Source organism: Emys orbicularis, chromosome 15 (genome assembly GCF_028017835.1).
Source record: "Emys orbicularis isolate rEmyOrb1 chromosome 15, rEmyOrb1.hap1, whole genome shotgun sequence".
In the NCBI taxonomy this organism is placed as follows: Eukaryota; Metazoa; Chordata; order Testudines; family Emydidae; genus Emys; species Emys orbicularis.
This window is the reverse complement of record NC_088697.1, coordinates 29,475,667-29,500,268: the sequence shown is the minus strand read 5'-3', so window position 1 is coordinate 29,500,268 and position 24,602 is coordinate 29,475,667. Positions and strand designations below refer to the sequence as shown.

At 50.6% G+C, this 24,602-nt stretch overlaps 1 protein-coding gene across 1 annotated transcript in view; it reads left to right on the top strand.

Annotated features, from left to right (window-relative positions):
• Nucleotides 1–24,602, top strand: part of LOC135889227 (6-pyruvoyl tetrahydrobiopterin synthase-like) — a 53,923-nt gene that overhangs the window by 7,551 nt on the left and 21,770 nt on the right. Inside the window, exons 3-4 of the mRNA XM_065417056.1 lie at nucleotides 1,949–2,005; nucleotides 2,710–2,780. Of these exons, the coding sequence (XP_065273128.1) occupies nucleotides 1,949–2,005; nucleotides 2,710–2,780 (128 nt within the window). The remainder of the gene's footprint in view (nucleotides 1–1,948; nucleotides 2,006–2,709; nucleotides 2,781–24,602) is intronic.

Sequence of the window (24,602 nt, the reverse complement as noted above, 5' to 3'; positions counted from 1 at the left end):
GCCAAGGGGTGGGGTGGTCGAGCAAATAGGGCACCAGGTTGGGAGTCAGGATATAACAGTTCTTCTTATCTTCCTTTGTGACGTGCTTGGAGAGCTATGAATGAAAAATGCTACGGAAGGGCTAAGTACTATTATTTAAAAATCCTATCCAGGGAATAACTGCTCTGCATCTGATCCTTGAGACAGCAGCTACTTCTCTCCCCTTCCAGTTGCTAACATAAAGTGGATGGGTAGTAATTTCAAGGTATTATTGTGGGTCTAACCCTCCAGGTTCAGGGCCTGATTTTCAGGGAGGCAGGACATCTGCAATTCCCACCCTGACTTCACCTGGAGTTGTAACTACTCAGGGTTTTGGTAAATCAGGCCTTTTAGCAGAGGGGGCCACCTCTTTCCATAGAGCAGCAATGATTTGGGGTTAGCATTGCCGCTGCGTCTCTCCATGGCAGTATCTGTGCCTCTTTTATGGGGCACCAGGAGAGACAAAACATTGCCTTCCTGTCCCCGGGAAGCCCCCAGGTACTGCTGGTAAGGGAAATATTGGACATGCAGTCAAAGATGTGTCTCATAAGCAAGGTTGCCACGCTCAGCAGGCTGCAAAATGCAGACTGTAATTTAAAGATCCCTATTGCAGCAATATTCCCCTTCTTTTCCCCTCCCCCCTCACTCTCCCCAAAACCTGTGCGTGGCAGAAGCAAAAGCAGAGTGGGTCTATTCACAACTATTGCCTTCTATTTGCTTTGCAGTGACCGTGGGCGTGCGTGAGGAGGTAGGTGTCTCTGCTCATTTCCCCTTTATCCAGGCTGTGTTTAGCTTCATTTGGAATTCTAGCTAGCTCAGGCCTTGTCTAAGCGCGGGATTGTCCCTGAGCCAGCAGGCCCAGGCTCTGAGGGTAGACAGGGAAAGCAGCAATTTACACCAGTGGAGTTTTCCTTGGTTTCAAGGAGGGAACAGCAGAGCCAGTGCTTTTGTCTGCACTTGGAGATTGAACCCAATGTTGGGGGGTCACTGACTGCTGAACCCCAAGTGCAGACAAGGCCTTAGTCCTGGGGCATGGCCCAGCAAAGATTGCCTCTCTCCTGCTCCCTGAAGCCCTATTCCCTTGCTAGCAGTAATGAAGTGTTTACCCAGCTCACTACAACATGGCCTGCATCAAGCCACAGTAAAACTCATCGCCTTTCTCCCTGCTGGACAACTCCTGTTAACCTTCCAAATAACAATGTGAACCACAGTTTGGTTTCTATTGGCTTTCAACTTCTTTTCCTGTCCCTGTGTTATGCAAATATATCACTTTGCACCGGACAAGAACCTCCCAAGGCAATACACAATTTCATTGACTGAGCTGAACTACCCAGTGTCTGTGGAGAAACTCACAAATGTGTTTCCCTTGAGCAGCTCAGTGGGGTGACCAGATGTCCCGATTTTATAGGAACAGTCCCAATATTTGGGACTTTTTCTTATATAAGCACCTGTTACCCACCACCCCCATTGCGATTTTTCACATTTGCTGTCTGGTCACCCTACACCTCAGTGAGAAAAGATTTCATTACTATGCAACTGAAAACAGCTCCTGTTTGTGGGTAGGCTAATTGCTATGTAGCATAAGAACTACCACCACGATGGGCACGGGATAAGGAGCTAATTAGAATAGAATTATAGAGCATAACATTAAACTCCTTTTTGAAGCTTTTGTGGCCTGCATCATGCGGGAGGTCAGACTAGATGACCATATTGGTCCCTTCTGACCTTAAAGTCTATGAGTCTATGATTTGCATATCAGGTCTGAGTGCTACCAGACAGGCAAGGCACTAGGTCTATATTGCACATATGAACTTGCTTTTTGCTCAGTGTTCCAGTGTAAACTCCAGTTGCCATGTTTCTGCGTTTTAATCGTCACCACAGAGCATTTTACAGCATTGGACTGAGGTTCCGCTCTCTATTTGTCCTTTAGATAAACCCCACCAGTGGCGTGTTTATAAACATTCTCACACTTCAGGAACACATGAAGGTAATAATGTTACGGATAGTTCCTTTCATGCTGCTTACAATCCTCTCTGATCATTGGATGGATTTCACAGGTATCAGCAGTAAGTTTGGAGGGCCAGAAGGAACAGGAGTGTGCTATGCAGTGCCTGTGATTTAAGTTCCCTCTGTGACATTTCCTAGTGCTCTGAAATTCAGGAAGCCTCCTCTAGGATCAGAGATAATATCACTGCAATCTGGGGAGCAGGCTTAATCACTGTGTGCCCTGAACTCTCCAGAGCAGCGCATGAAAGCTACGGACTGACTGCAAAGCCTGTGACGTTTGTGCTTTGGATAAAGACCCGAGGACAGTTAGGGGCTGAATTATGCGATGCTGAGGGGACCCAAGCCCCGTGTCCTGCTGGTGGGAAATCTTCCCATTACCAGCCCCCTCACTAGCTCGTGATGTGGAGAGGAGCTATTTGACTTCCCCTCACCAGCTGCATAACATGCTGCAGTCTCCCGCTAGCAGTTTCACCCTGGTATCTTCCTGCCAACGCCAAATCTTTAGGGCCTCACGGGAAAAGACAGAGCCAAGGGCTCAGCATCATTAAAGATCCCCACATTAAAGTGATCTGGGATTCCCCTAAAGGTGTCATAGGATCTTCCCTGGGCACTCAGCTCTGAGTCCAGGGCACCAGGAATGAGCCACGCAGATGTACTCACTAATGTCCTTCCCCTCTGCTTCAGGAAACCATCCTGGAGCCACTTGATCACAAGAACCTGGATCAGGATGTGCTCCATTTTGCTGATGTTGTAAGGTGAGTGGCGGGGTTTTGTGGCAGAACTAAGGTCAGCGCCTGGGAATTTTAGGGACAAGTGGCTCCATTCTATTTAAGACAAATCTTTCTCTCCGAAGCCATCATCTGCAACTGCATCTCTCTTTCCTGACCTGTCAGCCTAATGTAAAAGGCCCCACTTGGGAGGATGCTCTTGTGGTGCAAATTCTTACCATGCTTCCGTGGTCACCAAATTCTATCCAATGTCCATGGTCCGGAAACTGGCCAATCTCTCTCTCTGGAATTTCTAACCTGCTTCCCAGAGAGCTTCTGTGCTCAGTCGGCTGTTCAGAATTCTTGAACCTGAATGCACAATTTATTGTTGGTAGTGCCAAGGGGCCAGATCAAGGATCAGGGCCGCGCTGGGATTGGCACTGCAAAAACATGTCACAGTCTCTGGGTCAGTAAATCTACGAGGATTTACTGAATCTTTACAGACAGGCCAAATCAAGCAGAATAAGCCTCTTTATTGGAACATTTCTACAGTCCAAGGGGTGAAGCCCGTAGGGTGCGGTTTTGTATTCAACAAACTGCTCGGCTCATTTGTGACTGCAGTATTGTTATTCTGTGACTCCATGTAATAGGCAGGAAAAACATAGCTGAATTTTCAGGTCCCGGGTTTAAGTGCATAGCCCTGAGAGTTAGAAAAACCATAGAATCATAGAAATGTAGGGATGGTAGGGACCTCAAGAGGTCATCAAGTCCAGTCCCCTGCACTGAGGCAGGACCAAGTAAACCTAGATCATCCCTGACGGGTGTTTGTCTGACCTCTTCTTAAAAACTTCCAATGATGGGGATTCCACAACCTCCCTCGGAAGCCAGTTCCAGAGCTTAACTAGAGTTAGAAATCTCCCTTGCTGTAAATTTAACCCCATTACTTCTTGTCCTACTTTCAGTGGACCTGGAGAACAATTGATCAAAAGAACAAAAGAATTGTTTGCTTTATAGCAGCCCTTAACATCTAATCCACTGATCAGATTAGATCGGGGAGTTGATTTTATATCGTCTATTGGTGTGTGGGTTAGTGGGAGAGTAGGCCTATATAGAACAGAGATAGGGTATCTTTGTGAAATGAATGGTTCAACAGGAATCTCAATGATTAGCAAATTGTTGGGATTTTCTGAGTTGTGGGATGGGCCCCTTGTGCCTCTCTTTGTCATCCCCACATTTGGAGAAAAGTCCTTGGGGAAGAGACCTTGAGCTGACACTCCTGATTTACCCCCAGGGAAATGAGCAAATAAAGTCCATTGAAATTGCTGGAGTCACATTGTGCCAGCAAGAGGAGGAACCAAGCCCCTCATTTTCACAGACGTTGGCAAAGCGCTATAGAAATGCACAAGGAGATGGTGATGAGCCAGGTGTTCAGTGGGGCTGGGACAAAAAGACGTTCATTACAATCCCCCATCAAAGGGTAAGGCAAACTACAAACACATCCAAACACCTATTGCCTATTATCGGGTACTGAACATACTGGTTTAGTTTGTTGTCTAGGAAGGGTTGGTTATAGTAGGTGGCTATTCAGTAATGCAAGGACAGCACAGTGCACTCACTTCTAGGAGTTACTATGCGCAGAACTGCTCTACTAATGCAGTCAATGCACCCACTCCAGAGGAGTTGGGGTAGGGGCTATGAAGCACAGGCAGAGCATTGGTTGGAGAGAGTGCCATTTGCAGACACAGTACACCAGGCTGCAAAGCACTGGACATGTGGAAGCTGCTGCAAGCTCAGATAGTTCTGGCAACACCTAGTTTTACCTGAAGCAGTGCAGTTCTCCAGCCTTAGACAGCACACTTCTTCCCTTGGCGTACTCCTCTTTTCATCATCAAGCCTCTCTTTCCGCCACAGCACAACAGAGAACCTAGCGGTGTAGATCTGGGACAGCCTCCAGAAACGCCTTCCGGAGGGATGTCTGTACAAAGTCAAAAATCTATGAATCTGACAAAAACTTGATTGTCTATAAGGGCGAATAGAAGGATCTGAGGATATTAAGATGCATCCTGAAGCCTAAACCCCCAGGGGTTGTGTAATTGGTAAGCATGACTCTGATATTGCAAACTTTCAGTCAAAAGAACATTCAACAATTAACAGAAATGATTGTTGCAAAGTCCTTAATATAAGTCATAAAGCTGCATTAAAGGGTTTCCCATCAGACTGGTTGCTTGCGATTCATAAACTTTACTAGCTATTGAAATGTCTTGTGATCATTTTGAAAATGAAACATTTTTGTTACACAAATCATAACAACAACCCTGATGTTCTAGGCTCCAAACTTGACTTTCCAGCTGATATTTCTTAATAAGCAACCCAGGAGAAAATGGAGGGGATTTGTAAAAGTCATTTGGGGGGGAAAAAAACCTTTTGCAAGGTGAAAGTTTACTATGAGTGCTAATCAGTCCATTCCAAAGGCTACTTGTATTTATTTCCCTTATTTATGTGACTCGGACATACCGCTGCAGAATTAGATGTAGCATTTGCCCTGGATCTGCAGTTGCTGATACTTTTCCCTTTCCAGGGGCAAGAACACCAAGACTCTGTCTCATGACCATTGAAATAGCCCTGAGTAAAGAGTAATCTACCAGCCTAGACCCATTTTGGGCATTAAAGGACAACCCATCAGCTAGAAAAATTTAATTGCTACTACATTAGGCACATAGCTGTTAGTCATCCCCAAGGTGGAGGTAGATGCTGGCAGTGGTGCAGTATTTCTATCTCACATACTGTTTAACTGTTAATAGGCTTATGTGACTCCCACTGTAGTCCTGTGGTTTGGGTACTTGCCTTGGATGTGGTGTAATGCTGGTTCAACTCCCCTGTCTGCTTGTTGGTAAGAGATGGGCACCTTGATCTCTTATCTCGCAAGTCTTCCATTTTAACTCTATATTAACCAGGGCAAAAGAAGTTCTCAAATCCCTCCACGGTATGGCGGTTAGAGTGCTCACTTCAATTGTGGGTGACTCAGGTTCAGATCACCTCTGTGTTGCTTAAGAAGGGATGGTTGTCTTAATCTCTTACTGCTCAAGCATTTCACTTTAACTATATATTAACCGGAGCAAGGGATGCTCTCAAGTCCCTCTATGGTACGGGGGTTAGGGTGCTTGCTTGGATTGTGAGTGACCCTGGTTCAACTCCCTGCTCTGGGGAAGAGGAGGGCCGCTGAGGTGTGAGAGGAGAACCCTCCTAGCTGAACCCTCCTCTTTTCATTAAAGGGGCTTTGCTGCTGAGCAGTAAAACCCCCTCTCTCTCTTGTCCACCATGATCAGGATACACGCCCAGGTTGTGGCAGACCCCAGGGCACTCCCCTGCTCTTTTGAGGGGTGTGAACTGGGGGCCGCCACCTCCTGGGGAGAGTCACTGGTGAGCGATCCCTGTCCGAATCCCCTCTCCGGCCCAAGAAGACAATGGCCTCTTGAGAAAGAGAGGGGGTTCGGACAAGGATGGCCCACCGCAAAGGACGGTCGCCTAGGAGGCAGGAAATCCCGGTGCAAATCCCTGCCGAACAAGCAGCTGGGGGATTTGAACCAGGATCTCCCACAACCCAGGCGAGTATCCTAACCACTGGACAAGAGAGTGAAGGTTGTCGCGAGGTTGGCCCGGAGCACATTTAACTAAAGTGGAACAGCTTCAACAGGCAAGAAGGAGGCAGCCAGGCAACCCCCTCGCTATTACTGAAAGATCAGGGGACACACACCAGGCAAGATTCAAACCAACATCTCTTACACCGCAGGCACATAGCATGACCATTAGCCTACAGAAGGTGCTGTGGGAGTGGCCGGCCCAAATACCATTTAATTAAAGAGAAACAGCTTTGAAAGGCAAGAAGGTAAACACCCCCAGAAAGATAAGTGCACACACACCAGGAGAGATTTGAACTCACATCTCACCCAACCGCAGGCATGCAGTCTGACCATCAGCCTACGGAGGGAATCTTGGCAGCCTTAGCTTGAGCAACCCTTTAACTAAAGTGGAACAGCTTCCACAGGCAAGAGGTCAGCCATCCCCACAACAAAGCAGGGAACACGCACTGGGCCTGCATTAGAGGCCCACCTCAAGGCCTTTTTAGCATTAAGAGGTGGGAATTGAACCCACTGGGCCCACATCCCACATGCACAGCCCAACCACTGGACCAGGGAAGGAGTGATGGCAGTGGTTTTGCCCAAACAATAGTTAATTAACGTGGAACACCTTCTATGGGCAAAAAAGCAGGGGACCCGCGCACCCTAGAATGGCTGGTGATATCTTGTTAGAGGCCCTTGCGACAGGCAAAGAGAGGATTTGAACCCACAGCAGCCACAAGCCAGCCCAGTAGCCTGCTTACTGGACTACACAGGAAGGTGCTGGGATTTTGGACCCAAATAATAGTTCATTAAAGTTGAACAGCTTCACAAGCTAGAGGAAGGGATCACAAGACCCCCATCGCTAGAGCCGCAGAACCACAGAACATAGACAGGCTGTAGGAGAGCCCTCTTCAAACCGCCCGCCCGCCCAGCAGGGAGAAAGGGGATTTGAACGCGCCATCCTCATAGTCCCTCTGTGAAGCCTAACCACGGGATCAGAGAGGGAGCCACAGCCTTTAACCGGGCCCAGCGGCCTTCAATTAAAGTGTAACAGCTTCAACTGAGGGTGCTCCCATCACTGTAGCCCAGGGCCCAATGATTAGGGCACTCAGCCGGGCAGTAGGTGAGCCCTTTGCAAATCCCTCGCGCTCATCAGGCGGAGGGGAGAGTTAAGAACGGGAACGGGCAGATTGCATCAGACCAATGGCCCAGCCAGCCCACTGTCCTGTCTTCCCACAGCGGCCAACGCCACCTGCTTCAAAGGCAACGAACAGAAGCGGCCAATTATCAAGCCATCCGTCCCGTCGGCCCCTCCCAGCAGCCGGCAGTCAGCGGGCTAAGGACGCCCCGAGCGCGGGGCTGCGTCTCTGACCGTCTTGGCTAACAGCCACTGATGGACCCATTCACCACACACTTTCTCATGCTTTTCTCAAACCCACTTACAGTTTTGGCCTGCCCCAAGTCAATTGGCGACGGGTTCCACGGGCTGACTGTGCCTTGCGGGGCGATGTACTGCCTTTGGTTTGGGTTAAACCTGCCGCCTACTAATGCCAGCGGGTGACCCCTGGTTCTTGCGTTGCGTGAAGGGGTAAATAACACGTCCTGAGTCACCTTCTACACCCAAGACATGATTGTCTAGATCTCTATCAGAGCCAACCTTAACTGTCTCCTTTCCCAGCTGAACCTGAAGCAGCCCCCGACCCCCATCACAGGCGAGGCCCCTAACCACTAGGTTAAAAGTTACACGGGAGGCCTCTGCCTCCTTCTCCCTGGGCTGTTTTGCGGGGCGTTCGGCAGGTCCCTAACCATCTCACACGAAGTGGGTTAGGCACCAAAGTCACCTGAGGGGTTCCTGGCCGTGGCCGGCAAGCAGAGGTTGGGAGGGGAAGACGCTGGGTCAATTTCCTTCTCCCCGCCTGATGAGCAGGGAGTTGAAGGGGGCTCTGCATTCTCTCAAGCGTGAGCCCCGATACTGAAGTAAAGGCCAGCCTGAGGAGGCTCGCTCGTTGTAGCTTGTCGAGCCTGTGCCACGTTCATTCAGTAGTAACTGGCCAGGCCTGCTCCATGAATCCCTTTCTAGTCCAGTGGCTTGGGTACTTACCCAGCATGTGGATGATGCAGGTTCAACTCCTTCCTCAGCTTGCTGAGAAGGGACTTGAAGAGCCATCTCCTGTCTCCAAGGTGAATGAACATGCAGCTGCTGGACTAAGAGGGGTTCTCATTGCAACCTGGCTGTGGCGTCCAATTTTTCTGCTGCAGTTGTTCCGCTTTCGTTACATATTCATTGGGTCGCAAGCTTAGCAAGCAGCTGTGTGTTGTCTAGTGGTTGGGGTGTATATCCAGCATGTGGGAGGCTGGGGTTCAACTCCCCTTTATGCTGGCTGAGACGGGATTTGAACCTTGATCTCTTACCTGGCAAGTGAATGCTCTAAGTGCTGGGCTAGGCAGTATTCTGCCTCTGGGGCTCCCTTGTTCTTTTCTGGTGAAGCTGCTACACTTTCATGACATTTTCTGTGGGCCAAAGCACAAACAAGCAGCCCAGTGTGGTCTAGTGGTTGGGGTGTGTGCCCAGCCTGTGGGAGGCTGGGGTTCAACTCCCCTTTATGCTGGCTGAGATGGGATTTGAACTTTGATCTCTTACCTGGCAAGTGAATGCTCTAAGTGCTGGGCTAGGAGGTATTCCAATGTGCTGGCTCCCTTAGTGTTTCCTATTGAAGGTGGGCCAATGTCATTAGGTAATTAAACAGTCATTGGGCCATACTGACACTGTGAGTCCCTCTGTGGTCCAGTGGTTTGGATGCTTTCCCTTAGAAAGTAGCAGGTGGGGGTTCAAATCCCCTTTATGCTCCCTGAGAAGGGATTTGAAGGTTGATGGCCTACCTCTCAACCGAATGGCCTAAGTGCCTGGATAGGGGGTACTGGGCTGTGGGGTCTCCCTCAGTCCTTTCTGTTGAAGGTAGGACACATTCAGTAACCATTACATGAGAATTCGGCCATGCACTGTGTGTCTCCTGCTGTAGTCCTGTGGACTGGCTACTTACCCAAGAAGCAAAGAGGTGCTGGTTCAAATCCCTTCCCTGAGACGGGATGGATGTCTCAATCTCTTACTGCTCAAGCATTTCACTTTAACTATATATTAACCGGAGCAAGGGATGCTCTCAAGTCCCTCTATGGTACGGGGGTTAGGGTGCTTGCTTGGATTGTGAGTGACCCTGGTTCAACTCCCTGCTCTGGGGGAGAGGAGGGCCTCTGAGGTGTGAGAGGAGACCCCTCCTAGCTGAGCAAGAGGCCTGTCACAGGGCCTCTTGCTCTTTTCATTAAAGGGGCTTTGCTGCTGAGCAGTAAAACCCCCTCTCTCTCTTGTCCACCATGATCAGGATACACGCCCAGGTTGTGGCAGACCCCAGGGCACTCCCCTGCTCTTTTGAGGGGTGTGAACTGGGGGCCGCCACCTCCTGGGGAGAGTCACTGGTGAGCGATCCCTGTCCGAATCCCCTCTCCGGCCCAAGAAGACAATGGCCTCTTGAGAAAGAGAGGGGGTTCGGACAAGGATGGCCCACCGCAAAGGACGGTCGCCTAGGAGGCAGGAAATCCCGGTGCAAATCCCTGCCGAACAAGCAGCTGGGGGATTTGAACCAGGATCTCCCACAACCCAGGCGAGTATCCTAACCACTGGACAAGAGAGTGAAGGTTGCCGCGAGGCTGGCCCGGAGCACATTTAACTAAAGTGGAACAGCTTCAACAGGCAAGAAGGAGGCAGCCAGGCAACCCCCTCGCTATTACTGAAAGATCAGGGGACACACACCAGGCAAGATTCAAACCAACATCTCTTACACCGCAGGCACATAGCATGACCATTAGCCTACAGAAGGTGCTGTGGGAGTGGCCGGCCCAAATGCCATTTAATTAAAGAGAAACAGCTTTGAAAGGCAAGAAGGTAAACACCCCCAGAAAGATAAGTGCACACACACCAGGAGAGATTTGAACTCACATCTCACCCAACCGCAGGTATACAGTCTGACCATCAGCCTACGGAGGGAATCTTGGCAGCCTTAGCTTGAGCAACCCTTTAACTAAAGTGGAACAGCTTCCACAAGCAAGAGGTCAGCCATCCCCCTAACAAAGCAGGGAACACGCACGGGGCCTGCATTCGAGGCCCACCTCAAGGCCTTTTTAGCATTAAGAGGTGGGAATTGAACCCACTGGGCCCACATCCCACATGCACAGCCCAACCACTGGACCAGGGAAGGAGTGATGGCAGTGGTTTTGCCCAAACAATAGTTAATTAAAATGGAACACCTTCTATGGGCAAAAAAGCAGGGGACCCACACACCCTAGAATGGCTGGTGATATCTTGTTAGAGGCCCTTGCGACAGGCAAAGAGAGGATTTGAACCCACAGCAGCCACAAGCCAGCCCAGTAGCCTACTTACTGGACTACACAGGAAGGTGCTGGGATTTTGGACCCAAATAATAGTTCATTAAAGTTGAACAGCTTCACAGGCAAGAGGAAGGGATCACAAGACCCCCATCGCTAGAGCCGCGGAACCACAGAACGTAGACAGGCTGTAGGAGAGCCCTCTTCAAACCGCCCACCCGCCCAGCAGGGAGAAAGGGGATTTGAACTCGCCATCCTCATAGTCCCTCTGTGAAGCCTAACCACGGGATCAGAGAGGGAGCCACAGCCTTTAACCGGGCCCAGCGGCCTTCAATTAAAGTGTAACAGTTTCAACTGAGGGTGCTCCCATCACTGTAGCTCAGGACCCAATGATTAGGGCACTCAGCCGGGCAGTAGGTGAGCCCTTTGCAAATCCCTCGCGCTCATCAGGCGGAGGGGAGAGTTAAGAACGGGAACGGGCAGATTGCATCAGACCAATGGCCCAGCCAGCCCACTGTCCTGTCTTCCCACAGCGGCCAACGCCACCTGCTTCAAAGGCAACGAACAGCAGAGGCCAATTATCAAGCTATCCGTCCCGTCGGCCCCTCCCAGCAGCCGGCAGTCAGGGGGCTAAGGACGCCCTGCGCACGGGGCTGCGTCTCTGACGGTCTTGGCTAACGGCCACTGATGGACCCATTCACCACGCACTTTCTCATGCTTTTCTCGAACCCACTTACAGTTTTGGCCTGCTCCACGTCAATTGGCGACGGGTTCCACGGGCTGACTGTGCCTTGCGGGGCGACGTACTGCCTTTGGTTTGGGTTAAACCTGCCGCCTACTAATGCCAGCGGGTGACCCCCTGGTTCTTGCGTTGCGTGAAGGGGTAAATAACACGTCCTGAGTCACCTTCTACACCCAAGACATGATTGTCTAGTCCTCTATCAGAGCCAACCTTAACTGTCTCCTTTCCCAGCTGAACCTGAAGCAGCCCCCGACCCCCATCACAGGCGAGGCCCCTAACCACTAGGTTAAAAGTTACACGGGAGGCCTCTGCCTCCTTCTCCCTGGGCAGTTTTGCGGGGCGTTCGGCAGGTCCCTAACCATCTCACACGAAGTGGGTTAGGCACCTAAGTCACCTGAGGGGTTCCTGGCCGTGGCCGGCAAGCAGAGGTTGGGAGGGGAAGACGCTGGGTCAATTTCCTTCTCCCCGCCTGATGAGCAGGGAGTTGAGGAGGGCTCTGCATTCTCTCAAGCGTGAGCCCCGATACTGAAGTAAAGGCCAGCCTGAGGAGGCTCGCTCGTTGTAGCTTGTCGAGCCTGGGCCACGTTCATTCAGTAGTAACTGGCCAGGCCCGCTCCACGAACCCCTCTCTAGTCCAGTGGCTTGGGTACTTACCCAGCATGTGGATGATGCAGGTTCAACTCCTTCCTCAGCTTGCTGAGAAGGGACTTGAAGAGCCATCTCCTGTCTCCAAGGTGAATGAACATACAGCTGCTGGACTAAGAGGGGTTCTCATTGCAGCCTGGCTGTGGCGTCCAATTTTTCTGCTGCAGTTGTTCCGCTTTCATTACATATTCATTGGGTCGCAAGCTTAGCAAGCAGCTGTGTGTTGTCTAGTGGTTGGGGTGTGTGCCCAGCATGTGGGAGGCTGGGGTTCAACTCCCCTTTATGCTGGCTGAGACGGGATTTGAACTTTGATCTCTTACCTGGCAAGTGAATGCTCTAAGTGCTGGGCTAGGCAGTATTCTGCCTCTGGGGCTCCCTTGTTCTTTTCTGGTGAAGCTGCTACACTTTCATGACATTTTCTGTGGGCCAAAGCCCAACCGAGCAGCCCAGTGTGGTCTAGTGGCTGGGCTGTATGCCCAGCTTGTGGGAGGCTTGGGTTCAACTCCCCTTTATGCTGGCTGAGACGGGATTTGAACCTTCATCTCTTACCTGGCAAGTGAATGCTCTAAGTGCTGGGCTAGGAGGTATTCCAATGTGCTGGCTCCCTCAGTGTTTCCTATTGAAGGTGGGCCAATGTCATTAGGTAATTAAACAGTCATTGGGCCACACCTCCACTGTGAGTCCCTCTGTGGTCCAGTGGTTTGGATGCTTTCCCTTAGAAAGTAGCAGGTGGGGGTTCAAATCCCCTTTATGCTCCCTGAGAAGGGATTTGAAGGTTGATGGCCTACCTCTCAACCGAATGGCCTAAGTGCCTGGATAGGGGGTACTGGGCTGTGGGGTCTCCCTCAGTCCTTTCTGTTGAAGGTAGGACACATTCAGTAACCATTACATGAGAATTCGGCCATGCACTGTGTGTCTCCTGCTGTAGTCCTGTGGACTGGCTACTTACCCAAGAAACAAAGAGGTGCTGGTTCAAATCCCTTCCCTGAGACGGGATGGATGTCTCAATCTCTTACTGCTCAAGCATTTCACTTTAACTATATATTAACCGGAGCAAGGGATGCTCTCAAGTCCCTCTATGGTACGGGGGTTAGGGTGCTTGCTTGGATTGTGAGTGACCCTGGTTCAACTCCCTGCTCTGGGGGAGAGGAGGGCCTCTGAGGTGTGAGAGGAGACCCCTCCTAGCTGAGCAAGAGGCCTGTCACAGGGCCTCTTGCTCTTTTTATTAAAGGGGCTTTGCTGCTGAGCAGTAAAACCCCCTCTCTCTCTTGTCCACCATGATCAGGATACACGCCCAGGTTGTGGCAGACCCCAGGGCACTCCCCTGCTCTTTTGAGGGGTGTGAACTGGGGGCCGCCACCTCCTGGGGAGAGTCACTGGTGAGCGATCCCTGTCCGAATCCCCTCTCCGGCCCAAGAAGACAATGGCCTCTTGAGAAAGAGAGGGGGTTCGGACAAGGATGGCCCACCGCAAAGGACGGTCGCCTAGGAGGCAGGAAATCCCGGTGCAAATCCCTGCCGAACAAGCAGCTGGGGGATTTGAACCAGGATCTCCCACAACCCAGGCGAGTATCCTAACCACTGGACAAGAGAGTGAAGGTTGCCGCGAGGCTGGCCCGGAGCACATTTAACTAAAGTGGAACAGCTTCAACAGGCAAGAAGGAGGCAGCCAGGCAACCCCCTCGCTATTACTGAAAGATCAGGGGACACACACCAGGCAAGATTCAAACCCACATCTCTTACACCGCAGGCACATAGCATGACCATTAGCCTACAGAAGGTGCTGTGGGAGTGGCTGGCCCAAATACCATTTAATTAAAGAGAAACAGCTTTGAAAGGCAAGAAGGTAAACACCCCCAGAAAGATAAGTGCACACACACCAGGAGAGATTTGAACTCACATCTCACCCAACCGCAGGCATGCAGTCTGACCATCAGCCTACGGAAGGAATCTTGGCAGCCTTAGCTTGAGCAACCCTTTAACTAAAGTGGAACAGCTTCCACAAGCAAGAGGTCAGCCATCCCCCTAACAAAGCAGGGAACACGCACAGGGCCTGCATTCGAGGCCCACCTCAAGGCCTTTTTAGCATTAACAGGTGGGAATTGAACCCACTGGGCCCACATCCCACATGCACAGCCCAACCACTGGACCAGGGAAGGAGTGATGGCAGTGGTTTTGCCCAAACAATAGTTAATTAACATGGAACACCTTCTATGGGCAAAAAAGCAGGGGACCCGCGCACCCTAGAATGGCTGGTGATATCTTGTTAGAGGCCCTTGCGACAGGCAAAGAGAGGATTTGAACCCACAGCAGCCACAAGCCAGCCCAGTAGCCTACTTACTGGACTACACAGGAAGGTGCTGGGATTTTGGACCCAAATAATAGTTCATTAAAGTTGAACAGCTTCACAGGCAAGAGGAAGGGATCACAAGACCCCCATCGCTAGAGCCGCGGAACCACAGAACGTAGACAGGCTGTAGGAGAGCCCTCTTCAAACCGCCCGCCCGCCCAGCAGGGAGAAAGGGGATTTGAACGCGCCATCCTCATAGTCCCTCTGTGAAGCCTAACCACGGGATCAGAGAGGGAGCCACAGCCTTTAACCGGGCCCAGTGGCCTTCAATTAAAGTGTAACAGTTTCAACTGAGGGTGCTCCCATCACTGTAGCCCAGGGCCCAATGATTAGGGCACTCAGCCGGGCAGTAGGTGAGCCCTTTGCAAATCCCTCGCGCTCATCAGGCGGAGGGGAGAGTTAAGAACGGGAACGGGCAGATTGCATCAGACCAATGGCCCAGCCAGCCCACTGTCCTGTCTTCCCACAGCGGCCAACGCCACCTGCTTCAAAGGCAACGAACAGCAGAGGCCAATTATCAAGCTATCCGTCCCGTCGGCCCCTCCCAGCAGCCGGCAGTCAGGGGGCTAAGGACGCCCTGCGCACGGGGCTGCGTCTCTGACGGTCTTGGCTAACGGCCACTGATGGACCCATTCACCACGCACTTTCTCATGCTTTTCTCGAACCCACTTACAGTTTTGGCCTGCTCCACGTCAATTGGCGACGGGTTCCACGGGCTGACTGTGCCTTGCGGGGCGACGTACTGCCTTTGGTTTGGGTTAAACCTGCCGCCTACTAATGCCAGCGGGTGACCCCCTGGTTCTTGCGTTGCGTGAAGGGGTAAATAACACGTCCTGAGTCACCTTCTACACCCAAGACATGATTGTCTAGTCCTCTATCAGAGCCAACCTTAACTGTCTCCTTTCCCAGCTGAACCTGAAGCAGCCCCCGACCCCCATCACAGGCGAGGCCCCTAACCACTAGGTTAAAAGTTACACGGGAGGCCTCTGCCTCCTTCTCCCTGGGCAGTTTTGCGGGGCGTTCGGCAGGTCCCTAACCATCTCACACGAAGTGGGTTAGGCACCTAAGTCACCTGAGGGGTTCCTGGCCGTGGCCGGCAAGCAGAGGTTGGGAGGGGAAGACGCTGGGTCAATTTCCTTCTCCCCGCCTGATGAGCAGGGAGTTGAGGAGGGCTCTGCATTCTCTCAAGCGTGAGCCCCGATACTGAAGTAAAGGCCAGCCTGAGGAGGCTCGCTCGTTGTAGCTTGTCGAGCCTGGGCCACGTTCATTCAGTAGTAACTGGCCAGGCCCGCTCCACGAACCCCTCTCTAGTCCAGTGGCTTGGGTACTTACCCAGCATGTGGATGATGCAGGTTCAACTCCTTCCTCAGCTTGCTGAGAAGGGACTTGAAGAGCCATCTCCTGTCTCCAAGGTGAATGAACATACAGCTGCTGGACTAAGAGGGGTTCTCATTGCAGCCTGGCTGTGGCGTCCAATTTTTCTGCTGCAGTTGTTCCGCTTTCATTACATATTCATTGGGTCGCAAGCTTAGCAAGCAGCTGTGTGTTGTCTAGTGGTTGGGGTGTGTGCCCAGCATGTGGGAGGCTGGGGTTCAACTCCCCTTTATGCTGGCTGAGACGGGATTTGAACTTTGATCTCTTACCTGGCAAGTGAATGCTCTAAGTGCTGGGCTAGGCAGTATTCTGCCTCTGGGGCTCCCTTGTTCTTTTCTGGTGAAGCTGCTACACTTTCATGACATTTTCTGTGGGCCAAAGCCCAACCAAGCAGCCCAGTGTGGTCTAGTGGTTTGTGTGTGTGCCCAGCCTGTGGGAGGCTGGGGTTCAACTCCCCTTTATGCTGGCTGAGACGGGATTTGAACCTTCATCTCTTACCTGGCAAGTGAATGCTCTAAGTGCTGGGCTAGGAGGTATTCCAATGTGCTGGCTCCCTCAGTGTTTCCTATTGAAGGTGGGCCAATGTCATTAGGTAATTAAGCAGTCACTGGGCCACACCTCCACTGTGAGTCCCTCTGTGGTCCAGTGGTTTGGATGCTTTCCCTTAGAAAGTAGCAGGTGGGGGTTCAAATCCCCTTTATGCTCCCTGAGAAGGGATTTGAAGGTTATGGCCTACCTCTCAACCGAATGGCCTAAGTGCCTGGATAGGGGGTACTGGGCTGTGGGGTCTCCCTCAGTCCTTTCTGTTGAAGGTAGGACACATTCAGTAACCATTACATGAGAATTCGGCCATGCACTGTGTGTCTCCTGCTGTAGTCCTGTGGACTGGCTACTTACCCAAGAAGCAAAGAGGTGCTGGTTCAAATCCCTTCCCTGAGACGGGATGGATGTCTCAATCTCTTACTGCTCAAGCATTTCACTTTAACTATATATTAACCGGAGCAAGGGATGCTCTCAAGTCCCTCTATAGTACGGGGGTTAGGGTGCTTGCTTGGATTGTGAGTGACCCTGGTTCAACTCCCTGCTCTGGGGGAGAGGAGGGCCTCTGAGGTGTGAGAGGAGACCCCTCCTAGCTGAGCAAGAGGCCTGTCACAGGGCCTCTTGCTCTTTTCATTAAAGGGGCTTTGCTGCTGAGCAGTAAAACCCCCTCTCTCTCTTGTCCACCATGATCAGGATACACGCCCAGGTTGTGGCAGACCCCAGGGCACTCCCCTGCTCTTTTGAGGGGTGTGAACTGGGGGCCGCCACCTCCTGGGGAGAGTCACTGGTGAGCGATCCCTGTCCGAATCCCCTCTCCGGCCCAAGAAGACAATGGCCTCTTGAGAAAGAGAGGGGGTTCGGACAAGGATGGCCCACCGTAAAGGACGGTCGCCTAGGAGGCAGGAAATCCCGGTGCAAATCCCTGCCGAACAAGCAGCTGGGGGATTTGAACCAGGATCTCCCACAACCCAGGCGAGTATCCTAACCACTGGACAAGAGAGTGAGGGTTGCCGTGAGGCTGGCCCGGAGCACATTTAACTAAAGTGGAACAGCTTCAATAGGCAAGAGAGAGGACAGCTACACCAGGGGAGATTTGAACCCACATTTCCTCTTCTCCAGGAACCTCACCTAACCACTGGCCTACAGGGGAAATTGCATTAAGCTATTGGCCCAAATACCATTTAATTAAAGTGGACTAACTTCCCCAGGCAAGAAAGAAGGCACCTCACTCTCACTAAACCCCCTCTTCCCTCCAGGCTACCTATCCAAAGTTATTCTTAACCATGGCACAGAGGGGATTTGGATCCATATTTTTCATAGGCCAGACATGTAACCCAACCGGTGCACTATAGAGGGAATATTGCACTTAACTAAAGTGGAACAGCTTTAACAGGCAAGAGTGATGCTTTGATGCCTGCATTTGATTTAATGAATTGTGCTTTGCAATAGATTGGAGCTACATCCCGCATGATGAAGCAGTCCATTATAGAAATCATGAGCAATATTTTGATGTATGATATGGTACAAACAATCTCATATTGTCATGTGATGACAGACTTTTGCTTTAACCAAAGGCAAAAAAATACAGGAAAATACATAAAATATATCTCCTGGGGCTAAATATTTCCCAAACTTTCCAAAACTGTACTATTTTGAGTATATAAGTGGATTATCATTTGCATTTGCGTTTAGAAACCATTTGCCAATTTTGGTCAAAATTAGACTATGTTTCTTTGAGTTATGGCTCTTTTAGTGATTTTATGATTTTTTTCAGTTTGGATGTCCCAGAACAATCAAACATTACATGCTGTAAAAAAACCAGCACCACTTCCAACATCTATATCCACCCCGGTGATGATCACCAGCTATGTCCCTAACAATGTGGTAGCAATGACATTTTTCTAGCTGATGGGTTACGCTAAGTCATTAATAAGACCCCCTTTTAGATCTGGCTGGTAGAGGATAGGCAAAACTGGAACAGCAGGAGGGCTGCACATCAGGACTAACGTGCAGCCACAGAGCTAAATTAGGGAAACTTTGTCCAACACTTACCTTCCCTTTGCTTGACTTTGGACAGCACCGTTAGTCTCCCACCACAATCATAAACACACACAGGTGACCCGAAGGTAAAAGGTTACATATGCCCTTCCTGGATCTCATTTAATGGCAAGGTTATAGGAACCCCTGCTTTGTCATATGTAGATCTCTAGGGGCCCAGGGCATTTACAATCTCCTTTAAAGTATTTGGGGGAGATATCAACAACTTCATTAGCGGTCTGAAAAGGGTATCCCATGTTTTGCATTTGTCTCTGCAGGGTTCTGAGAAACAGAAAGGCTTTGTGAATCATCAAAGGCTTAATGGCTGTTCTGATCCTGCCCAGCTATGTCACAGTGACCTCCGTGGCAGCGAATGAGAACAATCCATTACCCTACCGCATCAGACTGGCAAGAACTGCAGCTGTATTGCAAACCCCTTTTCTAGCCACAGTCCACAGTGAAAGGCGCTGGCTGAGGTGCAACTTCAAAGGAAACAAAACTGGAGAACTCAATTCATTTCATGAGGCCAATGGGTGCAGAGCGCTCCCCCTCTGCATGGTGCTGGCATGAATTTGCAGCCAGTTACACCCTAATGTGGCAGCTTTACTAGGAGCAAAATACACAAGGGAGCTCTGATCACCGGAGTTTTCTCTCTGCCAAAATTGAACGATGGAGGAGAAAATTCCTTCCTACCCCCCCTCTCCTAGCCTCTGCTCCTTTGCAGCGGATAGCGGCCCAGCAGGAAAGCTGAGCAAAGGGGCATAACACACAGCTCTGTTCTTGCTCTGTTTAAGCTGTTACAGCTTAAAAGGAAGCAGTCTAGGTATTTTTCATGACTATGAATACAAGATTTGGCATAGCTGATGGGCATAGAAGGGCCCCTCTCCCTCCACCAGGGTTAAACTGAGGTCAAGGTTTAATATTAGATAAGCCTCATTAAACCTTTCTAACTCATTTTGATTTATTGTTCCTTTGTGGTACACATATTTCTGTGTTTGACTCTAAAACGATTGCCCCGTCTCACCTTATTTTGAAACTGAACTTGTGAATTACCCGTAATCTCTTCCCGGTCTTAGCTTCTGATCACTCTTGCTGCCATTTAGGCTAATTTTCACGTGATAAAGGAAATGTCACATAGCAATGCACCTTAATACCCTTTAAAACTGCCTTCCTCAAACAAAGACATTCCACCAAAGAAGTAGATCGCATCACGGAACAGGCCACCCAAATACCCCATGGAAACCTGCTTCCATACAGAAATAAAACCCTCTCTGAGCATACACCCCTCGTTGTCCCCTACCACTCCACACTGGAACGCATTGATCATTAAACAATTACAACCCATACTCGATGGGGACCACATCCTGAAAGAAATCTTTCCTGAACCCCCTCTCTGGCCTTCAAACAACCCCCAGCCTCTCCAAGCTCATCATCAGATTCAAACTGTCAATAGACCAGGACCCACCAACTCAGAGCGGCACCAGACCCTGCCATAACAATAGATGCAAAACTTGTATACATATCTCAACTGCTATGATGATGGATTCTCCCCACAACCGACCTTTCAAGATCCACAGGTCCTACACGTCTGTCACAACATGTGGTGTATCTCATCCGGTGCACTAGATGCCCCAGTAACAACTATGTGGGTGAAACCAGACAATCACTACGCTCTCAAATGAACTCACAAATTAAAAGGATAAAAGACAAAAACACCCTGTCACCCGTGGGCAAACACTTTTCACAAAACAATCGCTCCATATCTGACCTCTCAGTCATCCTCCAAGGAAACCTGCACACCACCTTCAAAAGACATGCCTGGGAGCTTAAATTCATCACTCTGCTAGACACTAAGGGCTTGTCTACACTTAAAATGATGCAGCAGCATCACTGCTATAGTGCTTCAGTGAAGACCTACACCAACAGGAGGGCTTCTCCCGCCAGCACAGGTACTCCACCTCCCCGAGAGGTGAGGGCTAGATCAGTGGTTCCCAAACTTTAACAACCTGTGAACCCCTTTCACTAAAATGTTGTCTCGTGAACCCCCTCCTAAAAATGAATATTTCCAGGGATTTTCTCCTTTACCTGAGTATAAATTATAAAAGCAGTGATCTTGGAAATATAAAATTTGTTTTTATGACATGCTTATTACACACTATGTATTATTAATTATTATTTATCATTACAGTATTTTTATTACATTATGAAAACGGCAACACTCTTCCAAGATCTCACTTTCATAGCTCGTATCACTTTGAATAAGCCTGTTATAAGACAAGGCTCCTATGTTTCCTCAAGGAGTATCAGATGTAAAACAGCATGAAGGTATTTAAGAAGGCAACTCAAAGAGTTACTCCTACACAAGCATTCAAGTCTTGAGCAGTCCAGGCAAACAACACAAGTTACAACAAAGCTTAGCTGCCTATTTAATTTTAAAAACAGCAAAATATATCCACCTCCCTTTCCATTTCTTATAAGGAGTCCTTGAAGTTTAAATCTCCTCAGTGTGATAGATTATGCTTGCTTTGATCTGTTTAGCTCTTGGAAGTCCAGGGGCTCCGTGCTGCTGGCCCCGTGCTGCCCAGAGTCCCTAGGGATAGCTCTGTCCACCATTAGGGAATTTTTTCCCGAGAATCCCCTGTAACATTTCGCGAACCCCCAGGGGTTCACGAACCCCAGTTTGGGAACCACTGGACTAGATTGATGGGAGAATTCTCCCATCCACCTAGTGCTCTCTGCATTCGGGATTAGGGCAGTTTAACTGCCTCACTCCATGGTGTGGATTTTTGGCACTCCTGAGTGATGTAGTTAAACCCACCTAATTGCCTAGTGCAGACCAGGCCTAAAAATCCTGGATTTAGCAGAGACACTGGATTTGTGATTTAGTACAACAATCTATAAACCACTAGCCCCCACCCCTTTTTGTTTTTCTTCCTGTGACTGAAGAGGTGTTACCCAGTTGAATGGTCCCTTGAAATATGTTAACTATTTATGCTAAACAACCTGTTCCACCTTGTATTTAGCTGTCACACTCTGAGTACATTTCTCAGACCTGAAGAAGAGCTCTGTGTAAACTCCAAAGCTTGTCTCTCTCACCAGGGCCGGCTCCAGGCACCAGCCGAGCAAGCTCGTGCTTGGGGCGGCAGATTTCAAAGGGCGGCATTCCATCTAATCCTTTTTTTTTTTGGTTTTGTTTTGCGCTTCACCGCTTTGGCCGCCCCTGCAGGTTTTTTCTTTTTGGTTTACTGCTCCCGCCACCCTGTAGGGGGCGGAGGAGGGGAGCGTCCTGCACCAAGCCCGGTAGGGCAGCCCGCGTCCTTCCCTGCCTGCCGAACGGAGCGGCGCGGAGCCCTCCCAGCAGGCGGCGCAGCGGGAGGGGCCGTGTGGCAAGCGCCCCGCTTAAGGAAGTCCTGGCCGCCCCCCTTCTCGCTCCTCCCCCCCCCCCACCCCCACCCCCGCTAGCCGGGGTGCGCACTCCGCTGCCCGGGGTCTGCAGGGCCGGGAGTCCCCCTGCACCCATGCTCCCACCGCCCCGCAGGTATTTTTTGTTTGTTTTTATTTTTTCTTTTTTTCGCCGCTCCGGCAGGCGGGCCAGTTTGTCGTCCCCCCCGCCTGCCGCTCCGGCCGGGGGCAGGTTTGTTTCCCCCCCCTCCCCTTTGCTGCTCCGGCCGGCCGGTTTGTCCCCACCCCTTTGCTGCTCCGGCAGGCCGGATTGTTCTCCCCCCTCCCCCTTCGCCACTCTGGCCGGGGGCAGGTTTGTTTCCCGGGCCCCGCCCACCCCCCCTTTTGCCGCTCCGGCCGGTTTGTTGTCTTCCCCCCGCCCCCGGCTGGGGGCAGGTTTGTTTCCCGCCCCCCACCCCTTTGCTGCTCCGGCCAGCTGGTTTGTTCTCCCCACCCCCCCTTCGCCGCTCCGGCCGGGGGCAGGTTTGTTTTCCTCCTCCCCTCCCCCCCCTTGCTGCTCCGGCCGGCCAGGCGTTTTTTGCTTTGGGCGGCAAAAAAGCCAGAGCCGGCCCTGTCTCTCACAGACAGAAGCTGGTTCAATAAAAGATATTACCTCACCCACCTTATCTCTCTATAGAACTATGCAGTGGCATAACCTGCGTCCTTTGTGGGGTGGTAACAGATATAGTCGAAGGCCACAGAACAACAAACAATAGCTGTATGGCAGTGGTTTTCAACCTTTTTGCATTTGCGAACCCCTAAAAAATGTCGAATGGAGGTATGGGCCTCTTTGGCAATCTAGTGTCTGTATATATAGTTGAATTGTGTTCAGTCAGTTTTCAGTCTAAATCTTTTGGGGACCCCTTAGACATAGCCCGCAGACCACAGGCTGAAAATGACTGCTATATGGTAACTGTCCTCCAGCTGATGCTACGTGTATTACTGCTTTGTTTTCATAGTATGCGCTTGATTTCTTGACTTATCCTGCATGTTCTGTGATGCTGCAAAAACCACTCTTGCCGCATTAAAAACCACAGCAAACCGCAGTGCCCAAATGCAGCACTGGCTCTGAGTCTGCAACAGAGACAGCCTGAAGCAACAGCCCTAAGACATACCACATGCTCCTTTCCTCTACAAGGCCATGTTGACTCTGAAGCCTGAGGATAAAGATGCCAACTCATTGCAGATCATCACAGCAGGAACATCAGGCTAGAGTGCCTTCTTCATCACTGTGGGTGAATTGGGGTGGGTGGGGAGAGGTGATGGGGAACTGGGTGTTTAGGCCCCTCCTATTTCAAGTCAGCTCCAACACAATCCACAAGAATCAGCTTCCTCCTCTCTATCCAGTTTAATCCTGACACGACCTGACCGCACATCCTGGTTCTAAAGCCAGCAGATCCTTCTTTACAGTGGAGACCAGGCAGATGTCCCCATGTTCAGCTGAAACGGCGCATCTAGCCTTATGTTTACATAGCTCTGCCCATCCCTGTGGCATTCAGCCGCCTTACAGAATTAAAAGATCAGTGAAGTGGCCTATATAGAGGCTGTGACTCCTGGGTGCTCAAAACCCCAACTGTTCCCTACACCCAGCTGCCAAATCCTCCAACTTTCCCCTACCTATACTGCACGAATGGCCTCCATCCCCATGTATCTGAGCCCATCACAATCTTCCACCTTCTCCTAGGCACCTCTGCACTAGCAAAAACCTGTGGCACACTGAAAAGGAGCAGACAGCCTACAATTGAATTCGATATTAAAAATAAATAAATTATATGTGATCTAATTTGATAAAAATCTTATTTAAAAAGTCATTTACCTGACTCTGCTGCAGAATTCACCAGCAGACTGCTACAGATAGCTGGCCCTCAGGGACCGGTGTGCTTGGTATGGTATAAATGCCAGACAAAAGGCAGCAGGCCTTGATTTCCAAACTCATTAGACAAGTGTCTCAGCATTGGTCTTACTCCCACTGCTCTCTCTATCACCACTGAGTGAGTTGTTCATCACTTGGTGTTGTGTAACTGGAGCATTTGCGTTGAGTTCCAGCAACAGGGAAAGGGAGCTCTCTCTATACACATGGGGCCTGATCGTCTCTGTGCCGATGCAGGGACAGAAGGGAGGTAGTTTGCGCCTCCACATTTCAGGGATTGCTGCAGGCTAGTGCAGCCCAAGGTAGCCCTACTTTGTGCCTCTGCTGAAACAGGCCCCATGAGGCTTTGTAAGGGTGCAAAATTGCTGGGGTGCAGGTCCACCCCGACACGTGCCTGCCGTCCGTCTGGTGCATTTTAGCACATGCCTTGGTTTGGCGGCGAGTGCAGAGCATAGAAGTCCATTGTATCAGGGATAACCCTGGGGTGAGGTGGGAGCTTGCGCCTCTCCTGTCACCCCTTTGTCCCTAGCTGAGGCCAACAATGAATTGGGCCCATGGTCTGTGACACAGCTTGGACCAGAACTCCTATATGGGCCAGAGCCACCGCCTAAAACACAGGCACATGGCATAGCTTGAGTAGAAGCTGAACCATTTGGCCCACGGGGTTTCCCTGGAGATTGATCCAGTAAATGCAGGGGGCTAGGGCACCGATTAGTGTGTCTGTACAGGTGAGAAAAGCAGCAACAAAACAGCAGAGAAACTGGGAGAGAGGCACCAAAAGCCAAAGAGACAGCCACAGAAGCACTGGTAGCATGACCCTGAGACAAAGAGAGAGAGAACTTTTAGGCTAAGTGCTGGCTGGAAAGGGGCTAGGA